This window comes from Chelmon rostratus, chromosome 6 (genome assembly GCF_017976325.1).
Source record: "Chelmon rostratus isolate fCheRos1 chromosome 6, fCheRos1.pri, whole genome shotgun sequence".
Classification (NCBI taxonomy): Eukaryota; Metazoa; Chordata; class Actinopteri; order Chaetodontiformes; family Chaetodontidae; genus Chelmon; species Chelmon rostratus.
In genome coordinates this window covers 19,582,510-19,602,646 of record NC_055663.1, presented here as the reverse complement: position 1 = coordinate 19,602,646, position 20,137 = coordinate 19,582,510, and the positions used below count along the sequence as shown (strand labels likewise).

The following is a 20,137-nucleotide window of genomic DNA, read 5'->3' as shown; positions in this document are numbered from 1 at the left end:
AAAGAACTTCTGGCTGTGTTGACAGCAGTTGAGTACTAACTTTGCTCCACGGAGGTCCAGATCAGCAGTGACAGCCTGTCTGGCATCAGCCCCCCCAAAGTACAAGGCTGTCCCCTCTACCAACACACCGCAGTCTGTGCAGGGCCTTCCGCCCTCCAGCACCTGCCACTGAGGGCCTGCTGCCCCCTCCCAGTCAAAACGCTCCTTCAGAGATGCCTACAGAGAAAAAAGGCACACGCATCTGAATGACGGATAATCTCGGACAGATAAATTCGTCTTTTCTGTGAGTGAGAGGCAGACCCCACCTTTAGAGCAGTGCTGGCGTAGCAGTTTGGCCCAGTGAACCCTGGGTCACAGAGACAGCGCTGATCCAGACAATCTCCGTGCCCCCCACAGTGGCCGTCGCACGCTGGCCCGATGTAAAAGTTCTCCACGCCCCACTGAATGTCTGAGTGCTGCTGGTAGAACCTGAACCGCACCGCACTGTGGAAAAGTCAGGAAAGGTTATTCAAACAACATGCAAACCATTTTCATGATTTATATGACAATGGTTTGAATCATTCATATCACGACAATAATTTGATCTATCAATTATTTAGGTGAAGCATGCTATGATGGCACCATTAAATATGAAGTACAAGTGTATGTTTTGTCAAGAGAATGTTGACGTGGGATGACTCACGTGTCAGCCAGGCTGTCAGGGAGGGGATAGACTGCCCTCTTCCAGCCTTCAGCAGGGAAGAAGACTGACGGCTGGGAGACCTGACCTCCACAGCGGGGGTCAGCAGGCAGGCACTGGGGCACCAGGTACTTCCAGGTCACCCCAAAGTCGACTGAATACTGAACGTGAACTTGCCGGTCTGCATGACGCTCTGGCACACTGCAGCCCACTGCAATCTAAATCAACACACAGGCATTAACAGCATTGCGCCATCATGGCAACACCACCAACATCACAAGTGTTTTTATTGCCTGTGTGTCTTTTCTAGATCATTAGTTACCTTGAACTGCATGACCCAACCCTTGTCAGGAATAATATCATGTGTGACAGCATACACCTCTCTCCCATCAGCATTGCCACACACCATCACCCCATCAGGGGAGCTGCAGAAACGCTGCACTGAGCAGTCCTCTGAGAACAACCAGTGATCGCTCACTGACAACAAAAAAAAGAAAGAGAAGTAAAAACTACATGCTTATCCAAGAGGCTCTCTTTAGCAATAAAAACAAGATGAAATTATTGTAGACTGTTTGACTGAGGCAGAGATTCAGAAATACCGATGGGTGTTTCCTCCTGCTCGCTCAGCTGCCCTATTCTTCCTGAGGTCCCATCAGCAGGAGCTCGCTCATGATTGGGCAGTGCCACCCCCCCAAACGTGTCAGATATCTGCGCTCGTGGGTCTGAGCCTGCGATGAGGACGTTATCCAGAGCCCAGTCACTGTGGTCTGCTCCCTCGTGTTGTGGCTGCCACCAGCGCACACGCACTCCTTCCTGACGGGCAGCAGGGGGCAGCAGCACATTCACAAACCTGAACACAAAAACACACACAAAAAAACATAAAGACAGTCAAAAACATCCTGCATCCTGCCAAATTATATGGTTTAGGTTAAAGAAAGTACATTAAATTGCATTAAACATGTACAAAAGTTGCCAAGGGAGGAGAAACAGAGTGGTTGGGTCAAACATAGGACTTTCACACAGGTGACTAGAGTTCATTTCCTGTGTGAAACCAATAATCACAGATTGTTTTAAGGGACAATTATTTTAACCCAAACCATTATTTCTCTCTCTTTTCCACCATTTTTAAATCCTGTGACTGTCAAACTCCCGTGTGCAGATCGAATCACACTGGGATATTCATGCTAACTAGGTAGAGTTAACATGTTCTTGCCCTGGAACACAGCCACAACCATGGCTCCACTTCACTCTTCACTCAAGTGCGTGCACTGTATGTCCATGTGTCGTTGGTGAAAACACTCACCCAGGCTTGGTGTACAGATCATAGAAGATCTCTGTCAGTAGGTGCCAGTTGATTCCTCCATTCAAACTGTACTCCAGAAGCACACCCTGATTACGGTTGCTCGGTGGGATCATGCAGCCGTACATGAAGTAGAACTGGATGAACTCGGCGTTGGTCAGGTTCAGGTCAACTGTCACAAGCTGGCGGCTGCAACTCTGTGCACAGACACATAGAGAAATTAGTCAATCAGGGGCCTGTCTATCTGTCTGTCTCACCATCACCCCTCTAAAAACATCCAATAGTCTCAAACATAATCTGCATTATTATTTTTATTACAGAGAACATTACTGGAACAGAATCAGAAGAACAAAACTGACTGAACTATAGTGAACCAGAGTAGTAATTTATCTTCATAGAGTTTGATGCTAGACCTTAACTGCCGCTCTTAAAAGGTTTCTCTGGCAGCGTGTCCATCCAGGATCAGCCTGTCAATCGGTATCCCTTTACAACACCGCACTAAGTGCCTCGGGAAAACTTAAGCTGTACATAACGGCTGACAGCGACTTACTTTGTGGTATTTTATTCAACAGATTAATACTTGAAGCAGCATTCTTCCAATAACATTGGATGTCTCTATTAACTGTCTTTATCATTTAATCAACACGTATGCAGTGTATGCATGTTCTTTCAAACCCTACTTCGCATGAGTAGATGGTGGCTTAATGCATAGCTCATGTTCACATGAAGATATCATGACTCAGCGGAAAACAAAATGACAAGTGTATATCGTAGATATCCCAGAGGATGTGTGAAAACTTTCAGAATATGAATGCATTTATCTGCATTTATTCTCCACCAAATCCCTGGTTGGGGAGCATTTCATGGTAGATAACGTGGGAAGAAAGTAAAAGATAGATAAGAAAAAAAAGAATCCAACAACATGGATGGATGCATATTTACCCCACTGAAGTGCAGAGCAGCTCCAGAGGCCACAGCTCCACACACAGTGCTGAGCTTCCCACCGGTGAGTACGTGCCAGTGGCTGAGCGAGGGAGCTCGACTGAAGCTGTCCTTCAGCTGGGAGGGCAGAGGAACAACAGGCTCGTCACAGTACTCTCCACCCCACTCTGGGTCACACCTGGGGAGGATTATGAAGTCACATACAAATAATCAGAGTCAAAGACCAGCTGGCCATCAAGTTATAGTGAGCTTGCTGACAATATGTCATACACAACTATCAGTAAGCGCATAAATAAACGTATAAAGCACATGCAAAGTTACATAATGCTTAAGAAAATAAGGCATTTTGAATATTTTTACTTTCACACCTTATTTCTAGCAGCTGACATTGCAGACATTTACTATAAATGCACGCATGAGGCTGCCGTTACTTACACACAGGAGCTCTGTTGGCAGCGTCCGTGTCCAGAGCACATATCTGGGCACCCATCTCCTATGTAGAGATTGTCCAGAGCCCAAGTCTGCTGTTTGTCAAACGGAGCCTGCTGGAACCAACGGAACCTTGTGGCTGGAGACCTGGAGACATAAATTAAAGTCACAGATACAGTACAAATCATAAAGCAAGGAATTAAACTGGAAATCCTGACGTGGCACCACATGATTTGTCTAATTGTGTTTGCAAAGGAGCAGCTGCACCACAGCCACTTACTGTATCTTTTTAGAAAAATTAAGAGTACACTGCAGAATCATGATGTGCTATAAGTTACACAAGTTCAGTCCTGACCTGGCATATGACGGGATAGGCAGGGTAACACGGCCCCACTTGTTATAAGTGTCAGAAACCAGCAGCCTCTGCAGGGTGTAGGCAGAGCAGTCAGGGCTCGTTGGCAGACAGTCTCTGACGACAGGCTGCCAGGTCAGACCCAGGTCCAGAGAATACTCCAATTCTACGGCTGCAGAGACAGAAGAGAAACACATCTGTCAATCTCACGTCTGCTCAAGAAACTGCATAATTAACTGCCATCATAAACGGCGTATAAATGTAAAATGTTAGTTCATCTTTTAACATCTTTGTTTTACCCGCGTTTCACTAAAGAAGGCTGTTTTAGTGAGAAGCAACTTCAAAATGTTAAAAAGACTGATGTTAGAACTAAAATCTTTTCAAAATAATGCTCACTGAATACTGCTCGACCATCTATCACTTTACTTTTATATACAGACAGTGATGTAATGATTGATTGAATGGTTGACAAAAAAAATCAACTATTTTGATAATATATTAATAATTTAAGTCATTTTACAGACAAAAATGCCACACATTTTCTGGATCCAGCTTCTCATATGAGAGAGTCTGATGCTTTTTTTCTGTCTTTTACATCAGCAACTGAACATGTTTGGGATTTGGACTGTTGGTTGAACAAAACAAGCTTTTAAAATACACAACCTTGGGCTGTGGTAAATTTTAATAGGTATTTTTTTTTACTATTTTCTGACATTATACAGACAAAGTATACAGAGAAAGTAACTGGTGGAATAATCAACGATGAAAGTAATCGTTAGCTGCAGCCCTGTTCAGTGCTGATGACCACTGACGACTTATTCACGCTTGTTAATGCTTACAGTAGCAGGAGTTGGTGACAGAGCAGGAAGCAGAAAAGTCAAACTGGATGAAGGCGTCTTGACCCAAACTGATGTCAGTGGTAACAGCATAGCGAGTGTTGGACTTCTCTATGAATGCAAACGCAGGTCCATCAGAGCCACAAACAGGCATTCGGGTTCCTCCAGGGTGGAGGAGCCATGAGCGCCCGTCGATTGAGGAGAAATCATCTTCCAAAGGTCCCCAACCACTGGCGCTGCCACCGACTACCACCTAAGGAGAGATACATGTTTGCATAGTTAATGTGAAAAAGGCAGAAAAACTAAACTAAAAAACTAAACTAAATTTAGGTGGGATTTGTCAGAGGGATGAAAAATGACATTTTGAATGGATATAGACATGCTATTTCACTGTTTGCATGGAACTGATCAAAAGACTTATATGTGGATGGATGGTTGGATGGGTCATCACTTACTGTACCTGGTCAATGACCCATGGGCTGTAAAAGTGTCCGTTCTCAGAGGGCTGCCACCAGCGGAGGCGGGTGGATGGCGTGCGGGCACGCAGCGGGATCTCCAGGGCTACAAGGCGAGCTTGATTACTGCTGTTGCTAAAGAGAAATTCCTGGAGGAGGCCCCAGGTAAGACCTCCATCCACAGAGAACTGCAGCAAAACCGGCTGTGAGCGAGGGTCCGGAGCAGCCTTACCACAGCCAAGACGTAGGAAGAACTGAACAAACCTGCAGAGTACAGCCATTAATCCATGAGATTATCACTGAAAACTGTAAAATCAACAACAAAAACATGTTGATGGTGTACCGGTATATGTGTTGGCAAGTGCTTTTCTTTGTTTGTGTGGCTGAAGCTTTACCGGGCATTTGACAGGTCCATGTCGTTGGTGACCAACATGCGCAGGCCATCTTCGCTGAAGAACAGGTGGTTCCCGCTCGACATGATGCCACACTTCCTGGATGGTTTACCACCGCTCAGTAGTCTGAAGCGCTCAGCATCCACAGCTCCCCCTGGAGACACAAATGCATGCACAAACACACACATAGAAAGCAACAGTAAACACACATCCATAAATCCATCATATACTGTATTAACAAAACAGGAAAATTAAAGCCCTGACATGACCTTTATGTACAGGGCATAAATCAAAATAATATTTTTAAATGCTTTAAAAAGACATAATCCATCAAATGCCCACACATACAGTCCTGATAGCTTTTTGTGTGCATCCGTATGTAGGTGTACCTTCAAAGTCCTCCTTGAGGAAGTCAGGGTTGGGGGTGTCAGGCACGGAGCAGTCAGATCCAGAGTAGCCGGGGTCACATACACAGTAGGTGCCACCCACACAAGCCCCGTGACCATTGCACATGTCCTGACACTGTGGGCCAATGTAGACGTTGTCTAACGCCCATGTTGGAGGAGCAGAACCGGTTGAGAAGAAACCCTGATACCAACGGAACCTCACTGACCTGTAGAGAGATCAAAAGGAAATAAATAGATATTAACTTGTACTCTTATTAAAAGAACTTGAAAAAAGTTTCCTCCAAAGTTTCCCTTTTTTTCTTTTGTACTTCTGCTGTACAGGATGCATCCAGTTTTTACCCGCAGAGGCGAAGCTTGCCAAAGTGAATGACCTCTCTCCTCCAGCCCTGAGTTGTACCAGGGAAATAGATGCTGGCAGGGTGGAGCTCTGTGGAGCATAGCGAGGAGGGCTGGGGCGCACCCGCACACAGGGGCACCAAAAGGTGCCACGTGGCACCGAAGTCTCGTGAAAACTCAAGACGCACTGGGTGGGCGGAGGAGCTCTCAGCTGTGCAGCCCACGTTAATCTGTGGAGACAAAAATACACATAATATCAGCGAAGATGACGAGCCATGATTTATGTTTTGAATGAGTAAGTATGATGATGGTTGTTTTGGAAAAGAAGTCATCAAGGCTGTGTTTGTGTACCTCAAACTGGATGATAGTGTTCTCATTTACGTCAATGTCCCTGGTGGTAATGGAGTGCTCTCCAAGCTCGCTGGAGACAAACACCATGGCTGACTCATCCTCCTCCCTGCACCAATCCCACACACAAACACAAAGATTAATCAAGGGTAAAAACATCTTTTTGCAAGTTCTATCACCATTGGGTTCATAGATGATATAAAAACAAGAACACTGTCAAGGCGCCATCACTGTCAACATTTAAAATTAAAAGTGTTTTTCTTACAGTCCAGTCTTCTGGTAGGGGCAGTAGAGGCCAGTGTTTCCCCCGGGGAAGAACAGCCAGTTGGACTCATTGGGGCCCTCCTCAAAGCTGTCTATCACCACCGGTGGGTTGTGTAAGGAGCTGCCATCAATGATGAGATCATCTATTACCCAAACCTCCTCCTTCTTACCTAAAGGGCATAATATTGTGGAGATTATTACACATAGATTTTTTTTTTTGACAGGTTCAGGAGGCTTGAAGAAAATGTGGAAAAGAAACAGACAAGACCACACAAAGTGTCCACTCACCACTGTTGTAAGGCTGCCAGAGTCTGAAGCGGGTGGCATTGGTCTGAGCGCTGGCTGGCAGCGGCAGGTGGAGGAACAGTGTGTCAGTGGAAGCTGGGAAGTAAAACTCATCCAACATCAGCCAGCTGATTCCTCCATTCACAGAGTACTGCAGCAGCACGGAGTGGGAGCGCTCTGGAACACCTAGAAAAGGCCAAAAAATAAATTATTTCGACTACATCCCCACAAAAAATATATATTTTAAAGATATACCACGAGGGAGAAAACACTGTTTTAAGAAAGCTATGTTTTTACTAAAGTTGTGACCTTTAGTGATGAATTTGAAGGAGAACTGGATGTAGAGAGTGTTGGTGCAGTCCAGATCCCGTGACACTATCATTCGCAGACCGTCCTGCAAACAAACACAAGGATTACATGGTTGGTGAGTGATATAAACACATCAGACTCTGTCTTTGTGATTTAACTGTATTATTACTGCTCTGGATGTTCTCTGCATGGTGTTAAGGACCCCTACCCCTTTGAAGATAAGTGCAGTGCCAGATTTAAGAGGCTCTCCGCTCAGAGTTCCCCTCTCTGCTCCGTACACCTCAGGCCACGTCTCCTGCTGCAGGTTCTCATTAAAGTCCTCTCTCAGCACAGACGGCAGGGGGGCCAAAGGCACACAGTGTGCCCCTCCATAACCCTTGTCACACCTGTGTGAGAAAGGGAGAAAAATGAAGGTAAGTTACATTTTCATGTAGGCGGAAAAAAACGTGTGAAAAATGACTGAAGATTAAAATTCGTCATCTTTGCAGACAAGCCAGGTTTACTTACATGCAGCGTCCGTTGTCACACAGACCATGACCGGAGCACATCCAGGGGCAGCCAGGGGCAAGTAACACGTTATCTAGAGCCCATCCTTCTGCCCCTGGTGTGAAGTGGGTCTGGATCCAACGGAACCGAGTTCTGGGGGAACTGAGGGATTCAACAGAAAGTTAGAAAGAAAAGCAGCTTCATGCACTTTTAGAAAATATACCAATACTGTCTACAAGTTTTGCATATAAAAGTTCAAAAACGCCTACTTAGCAGCACTGGGCAGGTAGACGGTGATCCTCCTCCAGTGTTTGTACTGGGTCGAGGTGTAGATGGAACTCTGAGTATAACCAGCGCAGCCGATGGCAGGTGGCACACACTCCGGGGTGATGAGAGACCAGTGATGGCCGCAGTCTGTGGAGTACTCCAGCCTCACACCATGGGAGAAGGAAGTGGACTTACTGCAGCCCATACTCAGCTCAAACTGCAGGAATGACGAGCCTGAAACCTCAAAGTCCCAGCTCTCTGCGTATCTTGGCTTCTCTGCAGACAGTGCAAAAGCAACACCACATTTTTTGGTATTTACTATAACCTGATTCTCGTGTCCACATCAGGTTACAATGATGTAACATTATTTTTTATCAACAAAACCTTGAGAAGACACATGTACATAAATCGACATGTTTCAGCTGTTGGGAATCATACCTGATAACCACATCAAACAGGCCCACATTTCGTGTTTATAAAACAGCTTTTTCTGCTCGAAATTACCTTGTGTTTGCCAGGATTTTCAAGTTTGGTTAAGATAAACTCACTGGCTCCTCCTTTACCATGACGAAATAAGCAAGTCTCCAATGTCCTTTATCTATGTTGATTTAAAAATGTAAAAACAAACAAAAATAACGCCCCCTACAGTCGTTTCTCCCTCAGTCTTCATTTGCATTTTAAAATATGCAGGGAAAGAGGGTTCGAGCTGAAGTTGAGCGTGTAGTTGCCCTTTAGGCTCACTTTGGAGAAGGCTACATCACTGAGGCTCTGTCAAACAACAGTTTCAAACCAAATATGAGGTCCTGCCTTAAGTACAATGTGTCTGCCCAGGCAGCGCACGGACAGCCCTCCCACATGAAATGAGAAGTGGTCGCCCAAAACACAAAGTCAATAAAAGTCCCAAGGCAAATGCGAAAATAGCCTTGAAAATAATAGGTACTGCTGTTGTGCTGATGTGTGAAATGTGCACACGTTTCGTATGAGAACAGCCATGGAATCTGACAATAAGTGCTTTATGTGTTCACACAGGGACACAGGAGCTTTATGTTTATAGATGTGTTGCAAAATTGCTCTTGCTGTGCAAGCATAATGAATGGGCCCAGTTATAATGTAATATTTGCGCAAAGTAAATCGGCTCACAGCTTGATGCGAGCATAAATAACAAGCAGGATGTTCATTCAGGTTTCCTCTCATTAATAATTCAGGACCCGTGGCGCCACAGTAAATGGGTGATTCAATTTCAGCCTGTTGTGTGGGTAATACTGTGATGTCACTGTACAGCCATTTATGTGGTCTGTTGAGTATGTGTGAATGTGTCGGTGGCACATTAGACGTGCGTATGCATGTACGTGTGCATCGTCTCATCTTTTGCCTGTCTTTCATCATGCAAAGTCAGCTGAGGCGTCCAGCTGTTTTTCAGTAACACCCTGCTGCACATTCATTCACTTCAACACAGTCACACTGGGCTGCTCACTACAAACAGTGCAGCTTCACTGAAGCAGTTAAGTGTCTTTTTCAGGGGCCACTTGACAGTGATTGTTGAGGGAGCAGCGAGTTACTCCTTCCTTTCCCATGCACACAATTATAACTGACAGCCCTGTAGCAATAAGCCCTCTTCTCCAAACGCATGTGCTTATGAACAGTAATGTGTTAGTGTGACTCACTGTCAATGGCTTCAGAGTTGAAGGTAAGTGCTGTGTCCAGAGACAAACAGTCCACGGTCACCTCCCCACCCTGAATGCGGTACCAGTTGTGCCTCAGAGGGGTCATGCCGTCGAACTTGTCATGGAAGCCTGTCCTGGAGCTGTCGTTCATTCCAATCAAGACATCATCCAGAGCCCACTGAGCAGAGTGTTTCCCTACAAGGGAGGAGAGAAGGCGGTACAAATGAAAGATATTGTAATGCAGCCGTTTTATTATTTCTGTGCACACCCTAATCATGCACTAACCTTGCTGTGGCTGCCACCACCGAAACACTGTGTAGGGTGTTTTGGCTGCAGGCGGCAGCTCAATAGTCACCACTTGGGGCTCCAAGAAGGAGCTAAAATCGAGCTCCCTCAGGAACTGCCACTGGACACCATTGTTGGTAGAGAACTGGACAATGACACCTAGAATCACAGAAAAAACAACAGAGTGGACAGCACTTTTAGATGGGAAATCATTTTTCATAGAAACAGATGCAGAACTGAGTAAATTTAGCAGGAAGTAAAAAGGACCAATACAATGAAATTCAATATAATCGCAGTCCAGAAGCCCTGATTATCACAGACACGCTGTTGAGGAGGCTGGCACGGTTTTATCTGATGCTGCAGAAACGATCAGACTAAGCCTTCAGCACTGCTGCAGGCTAGAGATCCACAATCTGCTGACTGATGAAATGGAATAGAACAAACAACACACACTTTGATTCTCCACAAGGAAAAAAACTGTCACAATGAGGACCAGATCTGTACCCATGCAGCTTTGGCTGGTTCACAAGGTTGATCAAAGACGAAGAGTGAGAAGGAGCAAATGGAGACCAGCCAGTGGTGAACTGATCAGATCAGATGCGGAGCGGCTCTCTGCAAGCTGCACTGTTAAGGAACAGCCACATGACTGCAGCAGAGGGCCTCAATGCAGGTTGTGGTAATTACCTTCATTGCGGGAGCGAGGCCTGGTGCAAGTGGGCCCCAAACTCTTGCTGCCAATTCGGATGTAGAATTGGACCAACCTGTATGCAAACAGTCGTAACTAAATTTCAGTTTCACGTTAACTAAATAGCCACAGACGAGAGATTTATAGGTGGGAGTTCTGCTCACCGTGTGTTCGTGGTGTCTAGAGGCACTGTGCGAGCTTCTCTCCTGCCAGGGCTACTGAAGTAAAGAGCTTTGCCCTCACCGATGATGCCACAGCCGCCTCCAATTTGTCCCCCACTTAGGCTCTGCCAGAGTGGGCTCAGCTTCCCCTCAAAGCCCTCAGTCAGCTCTGTGGGACTGGCTACAGATGGGACACAACTATCCTGCTCCACTATGGAAATAAACAGGGAATTAAATGGTATGAAGCAAAAAGTCACAGGAAAAATATGAGTAGTTTTTTCATTTCTCTCAGTTTCAGTGTGTACCCGTGTATCCCATATCACAGAAGCAGACTCCAGAGATGCAATCTCCATGTCCTCCACAGTGGTTTGGACATGGCTCAGAGATGTAGACCCCATCCAAGGCAAAAGGTGGAGCATCTCTGTACACGCTGCTCTCCTGGAACCAACGGAATCTGGTTTTACTGGGAAAATGACAGGAGTGGGATTAGGGAATGAGAGAGATGTGGTAGATTTAAATGGCACTAGTCAACTGCTATCAATAAATATTTTGTGTGTGTCTAAAGAAAATGTAGAAAATCAGTCTTACAACTTAGCAGATCCATTTGCATATCTGCTACTACACCTACCTGGCTGCAACATTGCGTGGTATGACGACAGTGACCCTGGTCCACTGTTCATAGTCTCCAGTGTTGTAGACAGTGGGCTCCCGAAGCTCACGACCACTGCCTTCACAGACACCTGCCCCTGGGGTTCCTGGGTAACATCCCTCTCGCACAAGGGCCCAGGTACGACCAGCGTCATGGGAGTACTGCAGCAGGACTGGAGCAGAGGCACTGAACTCTGCCTCACAGCCTATGTTCAACTGTTGGGGGGAAAAGCGGACGGATAATTAAAGATCAATTAAGTTCTGATAAAGTAATATTGTGTGCCTGTTTCTCACATGGCACCTTTAAAATACCTTCTGCCTTTCTAGTTTTTACACTTTCAACATTGGTACCTTAAACTGAAGGGTGTATCCATGGCGCAGGGCCAGGTCCCTTGTGACGGCCACCCTATCCCCATCGGAGCGGCCAAACACCATGGCAGAGGGCGTTGGGGCACAGAAGCTGTTGTTGCTCTCCCTCTCCATGCCTTCGTTGCCCAGCATCAGCCACACACTCATCTGGTTCAGAGGGTAGTCAAACGCTGGCTTCTCATAAAAGTTCTGCGGCGACAGAAGACAGGCGAGTTTATTGCAGTGTTCTGTGTTAACAGGTACCAGTGTCTGCAGCAGAACATGTTTCTCATAAGATAAATGGATACACTCTTGGAAAGATTCAAGATTTTATAGCTGTTCTATCTCAGCGTGGCTGACACTTTCCATTACAACAAAGGAAGCAATATCTTATGATGAAACCAAAGCTGCTGCACGAGGTCAGAGCACAAAAGACGAGTTAAAGGAAGAACTCCTCAGCTTGATTCCTGACCTGTGGTAGAGTTGGATTAGCCATGGGGATGATGTGTTTCTCCCTTTCAGACAAAATTATGACATCATCGATCGCCCACTGGTCATAGCCCTCGCCAGAGTGAAGAGGCTGCCACCAACGAAACCTTGTGGAGGGTGTCTTAGAGGCCAAGGGAAGCTCATAGTGGACAAAGCTGATAAGAGACAGGTTATTGGTATTTCTCTTCAAAAATGCACATCTAAAACTCTTTCCCGTACAATCTGCAACAAACAGTAAAAGCAGATCTTGTGCACTAGTAAAGATGGGAAATGTGAATTCTTCACTTTCACCATCCCCAGGTTTCTCACCGAGGTTTGGTGAAGTCAGTGAAGTACATCTCAGCGATGAGGCCCCAGCTGATGCCCCCGTCGTTGCTATACTGCAGCAGCACTCCTTCCTCCCTGCTGTCTGCCTGGTTACACTCTGCCCAGTCTCCGCCCACCCGCAGGTAGAACTGCACAAACTCCGCCCATTCGGTGTCCAGGTCCCAGCTCACCAGCTGCCTCAGCCCGGCCTGACAGCAACACAAATGCACAATATTAAAGGAGGGATAATTAAGGAGCTGCACGTAAAGGTTATTTTTATAACCACTGATCAGAAGATATGTCCCATGTATACTGTGACATGGCCACTTTCCAGTGATTGAAATGTAAATATTGTTTGCTTTGCCAATATCTTCGTCAATCCTGGAATAAATGTTACCACAGCACATAGGAGAGGCTCCTTCCTGGTAGCAGCTGCAACAATTACATTTCCAGCAATGTGGACTAATTTAGAAAAGCAATGAGGTTGCTCCAAAATATCAGAGGTGTGCAGCTGCCTGAAAATTGTGCACACTCTCCATCCAATCAGAAGCAAGCACTCTGTAGAGCTGTGGCATGATTAAAAGAACCACACATTTTCATGGTGGAGGTCATGCAGAGGTCAAAGGTCAGATGTATTTGGCAGCAAGAAGTAGAAAGTAATCACGGATTGCATTCTGTACCTCTGCCAAGTTTGCACAGTCCCGCAAATTAACTATTTTAATAACACAAAATATTTTTATATTTATAATCTGGATCTGGATTTTCACCAAAACAAACAAGGACAATGATATAATTCATGTGCCTGATTTCCCACAGTTTAGGAAAAATACAAAAATATTCAAAAATGCTGCGTTCTTGCAATGTTAAGAAATTGTTTAAAATGTTCCTGATCTGCACCTGGATCTGGATTTGCACTAAAAACACTTTTTCTTTTACAATCAAAACTTTACTTAAATCTGTTGATTTTAACACTATTTGATACCCTAAGAACTATCAGAAAGACAAAAAACAGTCTTGAAAACTGCAATTTTACCTTGCTGAAGTACAGGGATGATCCAGATGAGACCACCCCACAGCCCATGTCAGGGGTGACCACCTCTCCACCAATCACCTCCTGCCATGTGGCCAGCAGTGCATCCTGGGACTCAAAGTCAGAGAGCACGCTGGAGGAGAGGGGTGAGGAGGGCTGGCAGTCTGTTCCAGAGAAACCATCATCACACCTACAAGAGAAGACATCGGCTGAACTTCTTTTGCTCTGGGCTCATCTGTGCTTTAATAGGAATCCCACAGACATCCTTCAAAAGATGTTTATGGGCCTCCGTGTCAAGTGATATTGAAAAAGTAATAAATAACAGCCTTGAGGAATCTAATGTCTGTGCATCTGTGTGTGGGAGAGCTGACCTGCAGTGTCCATGGTCACACCAACCATGTCCGTGGCACATGTTAGGACACTGCTGGCCGATGTAGATGTCATCCAGGGCCCACTCATCCTGCTCGCCATAGTAGTTCTGGATCCAGCGGAACCGCGTGGCACTGGACCTGAGCACAGACGGTACACACACACAAATAGTTTAACTAGATTCACACCCCAAAAGCTGGACAAAATGTACATGGATGGAAAAAAAAACTGCAATACCGTAACTGACTGTTCAATTATAACTGATAAAAAAAACTAATATATTGTTAAAAATGCATTACAGGATCTCTGAAATCAACAGTTATTGCTTGCATGTCAACCACATCATCATGTTATACTCGCTAATCTGCTTTTCTCCTGCGGGTAGAGATTTGTGGATTTAGTGTTCAGGCAGGTGAAGATTAACCTTATCACATGTGTGTACGTGTGTTTTCGTGTGTGTGTGTGTGGGCTCTGCAGCTGTGTGAACGAATGTCAGAGAGAGGGCAATATCATCATGTGAACGTGTGCGCAGCGCGGGGACAGGTTTGTGCTGTTGGGTGCATGCACAGCAACGACAAATGGTTGTAAAAGCGTAGATAGTCAGGTATATTGCGGATTATATGGCAGGGAAGTTTTGGTCCGCTGCTTTTGTGACCCGTATCAACCCAGACCACCTCCTGATCATACGGAGCTGGCCAGGACTGTTTTATTATCATTTACTGCCATGACCCTGTGACCTCTCATCACACCCTGCAGGAGATTAGACCCCCTTTATTTAGTAGCTGGGTAGAACGAACTGGAGGTGGAGGTCGCAGTCAGGAAGGTTTATGTGATTATTCCAGATGATATATGTGTGAGCTCAGGCTGTTAACAGTGCATGTATTCCTTACGAACTGTTCAGTGCAGGGTGACTGGTTCAGTATGGGTCTTGATTCAGTTATGTTTGCCCTTTAATGTGAAAAACTCAAGTCTAATTAGTTTAATACAACGTCTTTACAGTGTTTGTATTCGCATATGTACAACGCAAATTCACAAGTCTGAGCTAACACATGGTAGTGGGATTGAGGCAGAGCTTGAGGAGCGTCCCATATTGTTTAGATTACCTATTTAAGAGAAGTATGTTTTGAAAGTTAGGCTATATTCTTTTCTTCAGACAAAGAGCAGTGAACCAGAGAGGACGTGTGCTGGCATTTCTCAAGTTACAAACCCTTCTCTCCAAAACACAAGCATTTAAAGCTGAACATATCGGTTAAATAAAAAAAAAATCTTTTGTCCTTTCTTGAGTCCTTCATGTGTGTTTTGTAATTGAGTTGGAAGCAGTACAGTGGCTTTTTGTTTTCTTTTCGATTACCAGATTGAACAGATATTAAAGACCCACAAGTCACTTTTTTAGTGTTGTTCTTCAAAAAGAATAGTAGGAAATGTAATCCTTGTTTTTCCAGCTGCACCAAAAACATACCAAACCAAGACCCCAAAAATCAAAGGGTTGCAGGACAAAATGTCCTTGTTACCATGGGGAGTGATTTGGTGCTGAAAATGTTGTGCAATATTAACCACTGAAAATACTTGTGAACAAAGCATGCTCCACATTTTTAAGGATGCGTGGATGTGACATAGTTTGTGCACATGTAGCTGTCTATAGATGTGTGTGACGGGTGTGTGTCTATGCTTGTATAGTATGTGTGGACATGCAGCCGTTAACAGGTGTGGATGCCTCCTAGTGTCCTCTTTTTCAGCTTTGTGTTGTACATCTGATTGTGTTTCAGGTGCAATACGGCAGGAAACTAAGATCAGAGACAAATTATCCCAAAGAGCTCTCTGTGAATCTTTTCTTCGATGTCTATTGTACAGGTGTATGTTATTTACCATGTCTTCTGAGGCAGAGACAGAGTGATGCGCCTCCAGTCTTTGAACTCTGATGGGTGGTAGACACTGGGAGCTGTAAACTCAGAGCAGCTTGGCATGCCAGGCAGACAGGCCTTTGAGAAAGAAACAAGAGGCTTCATTACAATGCAGTTTTTATTGCATGGCCATTTGGAGAGAAACTGCATTGCTTAATGTTGGTTACTCAGAATTAAAAAAAACAAAGTTTTTAAGTTACTATTGTGGATTTTGTTTTATAGCTAAATTCTTCAGAAACAGCATGACACACTGCAGACACACCCAGAGGCTGCATTAACCCCACAGTATATGCACATAAAAGGCTAACACAGGATTATAGTATCTCTGACCTTGAGCACTGGAAGACAAGCAAGGATTAACAGTACAGGACATTCAGTGAGTTACATTCTGCACTTGCCAGATGACTGCATTTTCATGCACATGGGAGAATTAGAGAAAATTCACTGATGGAGGACTCATTACGCCCTATTCAATTCCAAAGGCAATAAAAATCTTGGCAGATACTTTGGTGCCTTATGAATATTTATAAGCCAGTTGTGATCACAGAAAATCTTTGTTGAATCATGGGAAGATAATCTGCTTGCTGATTCAAGTATTGCCATGTATTTGCTAATAGTAGGATGATAAAAAGTAATTGCGATAATTTCTCATCTGAAACAAAGTGCCACATTTAAAGACTCTCATTATTTACACATTATTACAGAGGCTGTAATGAGTAAATCAATATTCATGATCATGAATAAATGATATGTTTCCCTGTCTCTCTCCAGGATGGCTTCTACAAGTTTTAGTCGTAAACAAAGGTGTGAGCCGGGCTGTGAACACAAAGGCGATCGGATGCTCACAATCACTTTACATGGGGAACACAGCTGGATACGGTTCACGCTCCTTACCTCTTTGACCAGGTGCCAGGTGAGGCCGTGATTGGTGGAGAACTCCAGGCGGACCTGAGTGTCAATGTGAGGGGAGGGCTCGCGGCCACAGCCCATGACCAGTGAGAACTGTAGACTGTAGGAGGCCCCGATCTGCATTGACTGAGTTTCCACGTAACGGATACTGGAGCCAGGGCTGGGCTCACCAGAGAAACTGGAGAACAACATAGAGCAAGAATCGACAAATGCTCACTCATGTTCGGCACAATTAACCCATCTTTGAGGAAAATTAAAACAACAGCATTTACGTGACAATGCCACATACTGACAGTATTTGTATCAGAGCAGCAAGTCTCCCACCTGAGGGTCCAGTCGTGCTGGCAGTAGGGCTGAACATGGCCAAGATAGAAACCAAGACTCTGGGTGACGTCCAGCACATTGCTGAAGTCGAGACTTATGGTGTTGAACAGCACAGAGGTCATGCTGATTTCATCCAGGGCCCACACATCGTGACCACGGCCTGAATGGTACGGCTGCCACCAGCGGAACTGCACCCCAAACTTACGAGCACCGGACGGGAGTTCAACTGAAACAATCCTGGTTGGGGGGAGAGAGATTATTAAACTTTACTTTATTGACTCTTAATGGACATGAGCAAACATAAAGGGGACAAACATAAGACCAGTGAGCCGTATTTGGGGATAGTGTCGATAATGGCTCTGGCATTTTAGCTGGAATTAATCACACAAGCTGACTGAACTGTGACTCACACTCTGACTTGGATCTAAAGCCCACATAATCGCAGTCTGTGGTTTGTAAGTAATGAACGCTTGGACAGTCTTAAACAGACTCTGACAAAATGCAGATGGTCAATATAACCAAGATTTATGAGGACAGAATCTTATGTCACTCTTTAGTTTCTTATAGCTGACTCTGTTTGCCACAAAGACCATTTTTCTCTTTTTCAGGACTGATTCCTCTATTGTGCTGATTTGTACTAACGTGCATCTCCACAAAGTAAGAATCTGTGCTTGTATCTGCAGGAGAGTTGTGTAGGACTTGTCCCTGACTCACTGCCCCCTGCTGACCTTTCTGGTGCTGATGAAGAGCTCAGAGACGCAGGCTGCACAGCTGGAACCCAGCCCACTTTGTCTTCATTACACACATACATGACACTAACTGACTCAATAGGTCCCCGCGGCTTACACCTCCAGCATGCCATTAACAGCGCAAATGCGTGCGTTAATGGAGTTATAGTGTCTCTGTGGAATCATGGGCATGCAAGCGTGCGCAGGCGGACACACACATCACACGCACACACACTCTAAACACAGATGGTACCTTGGCTCGTGGAAGCCTTGGTAAGCGTAGTGCTGCAGCAGTGTCCAGGTGATGCCGTTGTCTGAGGAGTAATGCAGCAGGACGCCTTCTCCTGGCTGGTCTGGGGCAGGGCAAGAGCTCAGGGTGCTACGGCTGCCCAGGCGAAGCGTAAACTGCAGGTACCTGCACAGGGTGAAAGAGAGACAGGAAATGAGTTGGAGGGAGAATGGGAGTATGGGAGCAGTTGGGGCAAAGAAAGTGTAAAAAGAGGAAATGACACAGAAAGAAGGAAAAGGGCAGGGTGATAAATGAGAACAAGAAAAAGTAAGGTGACCAAGAGTGTGTTCAGGAAGGAGAGTGAGGGGTAAAAGGGTAGATAAACAGGCAGTCATGCAGAGCAGAGCGGTGGGAGGGAGGTGGCAGGATGATGGATGAGATGATTAAATGAATGAGGACAAAATTAGATGAGAAGAGGTGGAAAGAAAGAAAGAGTAAGACAGAGAGAGAACTACTGTACTTAGTTCTAGCATTAGTTAGTTTTCATCCTCTTAAGTGTTCATCTTTGTTTTAGGTGACATATTATCAGCCATACTAATGTAATATTTATTCTAATTTCCATCATCTATCTCGAGCTGCCAGTCACCCCCCAGCTCTCTCTGTCCTCTGGCTTGAGCTGTGCTTTCAACAGCGCTGCAGTTTCCTCTTTCAGGCAGCTGTTCACTCAATCAGCCAGGAAACTGGCATTAAATATGGCCATCAGGTGGCATACTGAGAGCCGCAACAGGCATAATCAATCTAACACAGATGCCATACCTAACTTCATCGCTCCCGCTCTATCTTTCTCGCTATCCTCCCCTTTCATCTTTCCCCTCATCTGCAGTCCTCCCCATGATCACAATCCATCTCCCGGCATGAACACAGAGTATGAGGGAAAGAGGGATTGGTGAAGGAGGAGAGTGGATAGCTGACTGGCTGGAATATTTGCAGTAGAGTATAAATCAGAAGTAAAGACACCTGATGAAGACAAGCCACTGTTTTGCAAAGTAATCTACTGATGGCAAAACTGCAGAATCTAGACTTGCTTGTGTGCATGTTTTTTACAAGAGCGTTTGGTCCCACATGTCTCTGCTTATTTCTGCATGTGTACGAAACACAATAGTTGCTTTCACATTCAAGATCCTGCTCTTCATCATCAGCACTTTCATTACCTGGCCTGGGAACTGTCTAGTGGAGCGGTGACCAAGTGTCTCCTGCTGTCCCTGTTGAAGACCAAGGCCTTGCCGCTGGCCAGCACCCCACAGCCGAAGCTGACCTCAGCCCCGCGAAGTGAGGAGAAGCTGTGGTAGGAGGAGAGGCGCGGGCTGGAGAAACCCTCTGACAGGAAAGCTGGGAAGGTCTGGGAGGCGAGCTCACAGGCTGGACCACTGAAGCCCGGGTCACATCTGGTAGATAGAGAGGAGAGGAGAGGAGAGGAGAGGAGAGGAGAGGAGAGGAGAGGAGAGGAGAGGAGAGGAGAGAAGGAAAGAAGCAAGAGAGGAGGAGAAGAGAGGTAGGAGGGGAAGACATGAGGCATTAAAAAGAGTGAAGGATATAAACGAGAAAACGAAGACAGAGATAATGAAAATCCATTAATAAATCATAACCATAATACAATTGGATTAATTTTGAATGGTGATTGGTGCTGTAAGGCATTAGTTGGATAATGAGCAGACTCATTTTGAAGGAGAGACATTGGATTTATTTGGTTTAATAAAACGTAGGTCCTTACTTGCAGCCTGTGCGAGAACAATGTCCTCTCCCAGAGCAGAAACGGAGGCAGGCAGGACCAATATAAACTGAAGCAAAACACAGAAGAGGAAATTACATCTTATTTTACTTTCATTTCATTTGTTTAGCATATTTAGCAATAATAAACTGCATTTTTTAGGTGGGGACATGAGAGGAGGAGGTTTTGTGGCTTATTTATGGGGT

General features: G+C 45.3%; 1 protein-coding gene across 1 annotated transcript in view; it reads right to left on the bottom strand.

Moving 5' to 3' along the window:
• Nucleotides 1-20,137, bottom strand: part of reln (reelin) — a 90,185-nt gene that overhangs the window by 7,550 nt on the left and 62,498 nt on the right. The window contains exons 17-54 of the mRNA XM_041938807.1: nucleotides 19,935-20,001; nucleotides 19,375-19,608; nucleotides 18,188-18,349; nucleotides 17,207-17,443; nucleotides 16,868-17,060; nucleotides 15,939-16,051; nucleotides 14,075-14,212; nucleotides 13,707-13,893; nucleotides 12,677-12,882; nucleotides 12,351-12,522; nucleotides 11,882-12,088; nucleotides 11,511-11,746; nucleotides 11,188-11,345; nucleotides 10,886-11,093; nucleotides 10,721-10,797; nucleotides 10,037-10,195; nucleotides 9,752-9,946; nucleotides 8,090-8,363; nucleotides 7,842-7,982; nucleotides 7,543-7,720; nucleotides 7,335-7,419; nucleotides 7,029-7,211; nucleotides 6,742-6,910; nucleotides 6,480-6,585; nucleotides 6,132-6,358; nucleotides 5,775-5,998; nucleotides 5,389-5,539; nucleotides 4,999-5,257; nucleotides 4,542-4,791; nucleotides 3,706-3,874; nucleotides 3,357-3,497; nucleotides 2,922-3,099; nucleotides 1,983-2,176; nucleotides 1,279-1,529; nucleotides 1,002-1,156; nucleotides 683-897; nucleotides 306-483; nucleotides 41-216 (exon numbers count right to left, since the gene is read on the bottom strand). Of these exons, the coding sequence (XP_041794741.1) occupies nucleotides 41-216; nucleotides 306-483; nucleotides 683-897; nucleotides 1,002-1,156; nucleotides 1,279-1,529; nucleotides 1,983-2,176; nucleotides 2,922-3,099; nucleotides 3,357-3,497; nucleotides 3,706-3,874; nucleotides 4,542-4,791; nucleotides 4,999-5,257; nucleotides 5,389-5,539; nucleotides 5,775-5,998; nucleotides 6,132-6,358; nucleotides 6,480-6,585; nucleotides 6,742-6,910; nucleotides 7,029-7,211; nucleotides 7,335-7,419; nucleotides 7,543-7,720; nucleotides 7,842-7,982; nucleotides 8,090-8,363; nucleotides 9,752-9,946; nucleotides 10,037-10,195; nucleotides 10,721-10,797; nucleotides 10,886-11,093; nucleotides 11,188-11,345; nucleotides 11,511-11,746; nucleotides 11,882-12,088; nucleotides 12,351-12,522; nucleotides 12,677-12,882; nucleotides 13,707-13,893; nucleotides 14,075-14,212; nucleotides 15,939-16,051; nucleotides 16,868-17,060; nucleotides 17,207-17,443; nucleotides 18,188-18,349; nucleotides 19,375-19,608; nucleotides 19,935-20,001 (6,853 nt within the window). The remainder of the gene's footprint in view (nucleotides 1-40; nucleotides 217-305; nucleotides 484-682; nucleotides 898-1,001; nucleotides 1,157-1,278; nucleotides 1,530-1,982; nucleotides 2,177-2,921; nucleotides 3,100-3,356; nucleotides 3,498-3,705; nucleotides 3,875-4,541; nucleotides 4,792-4,998; nucleotides 5,258-5,388; nucleotides 5,540-5,774; nucleotides 5,999-6,131; nucleotides 6,359-6,479; nucleotides 6,586-6,741; nucleotides 6,911-7,028; nucleotides 7,212-7,334; nucleotides 7,420-7,542; nucleotides 7,721-7,841; nucleotides 7,983-8,089; nucleotides 8,364-9,751; nucleotides 9,947-10,036; nucleotides 10,196-10,720; nucleotides 10,798-10,885; nucleotides 11,094-11,187; nucleotides 11,346-11,510; nucleotides 11,747-11,881; nucleotides 12,089-12,350; nucleotides 12,523-12,676; nucleotides 12,883-13,706; nucleotides 13,894-14,074; nucleotides 14,213-15,938; nucleotides 16,052-16,867; nucleotides 17,061-17,206; nucleotides 17,444-18,187; nucleotides 18,350-19,374; nucleotides 19,609-19,934; nucleotides 20,002-20,137) is intronic.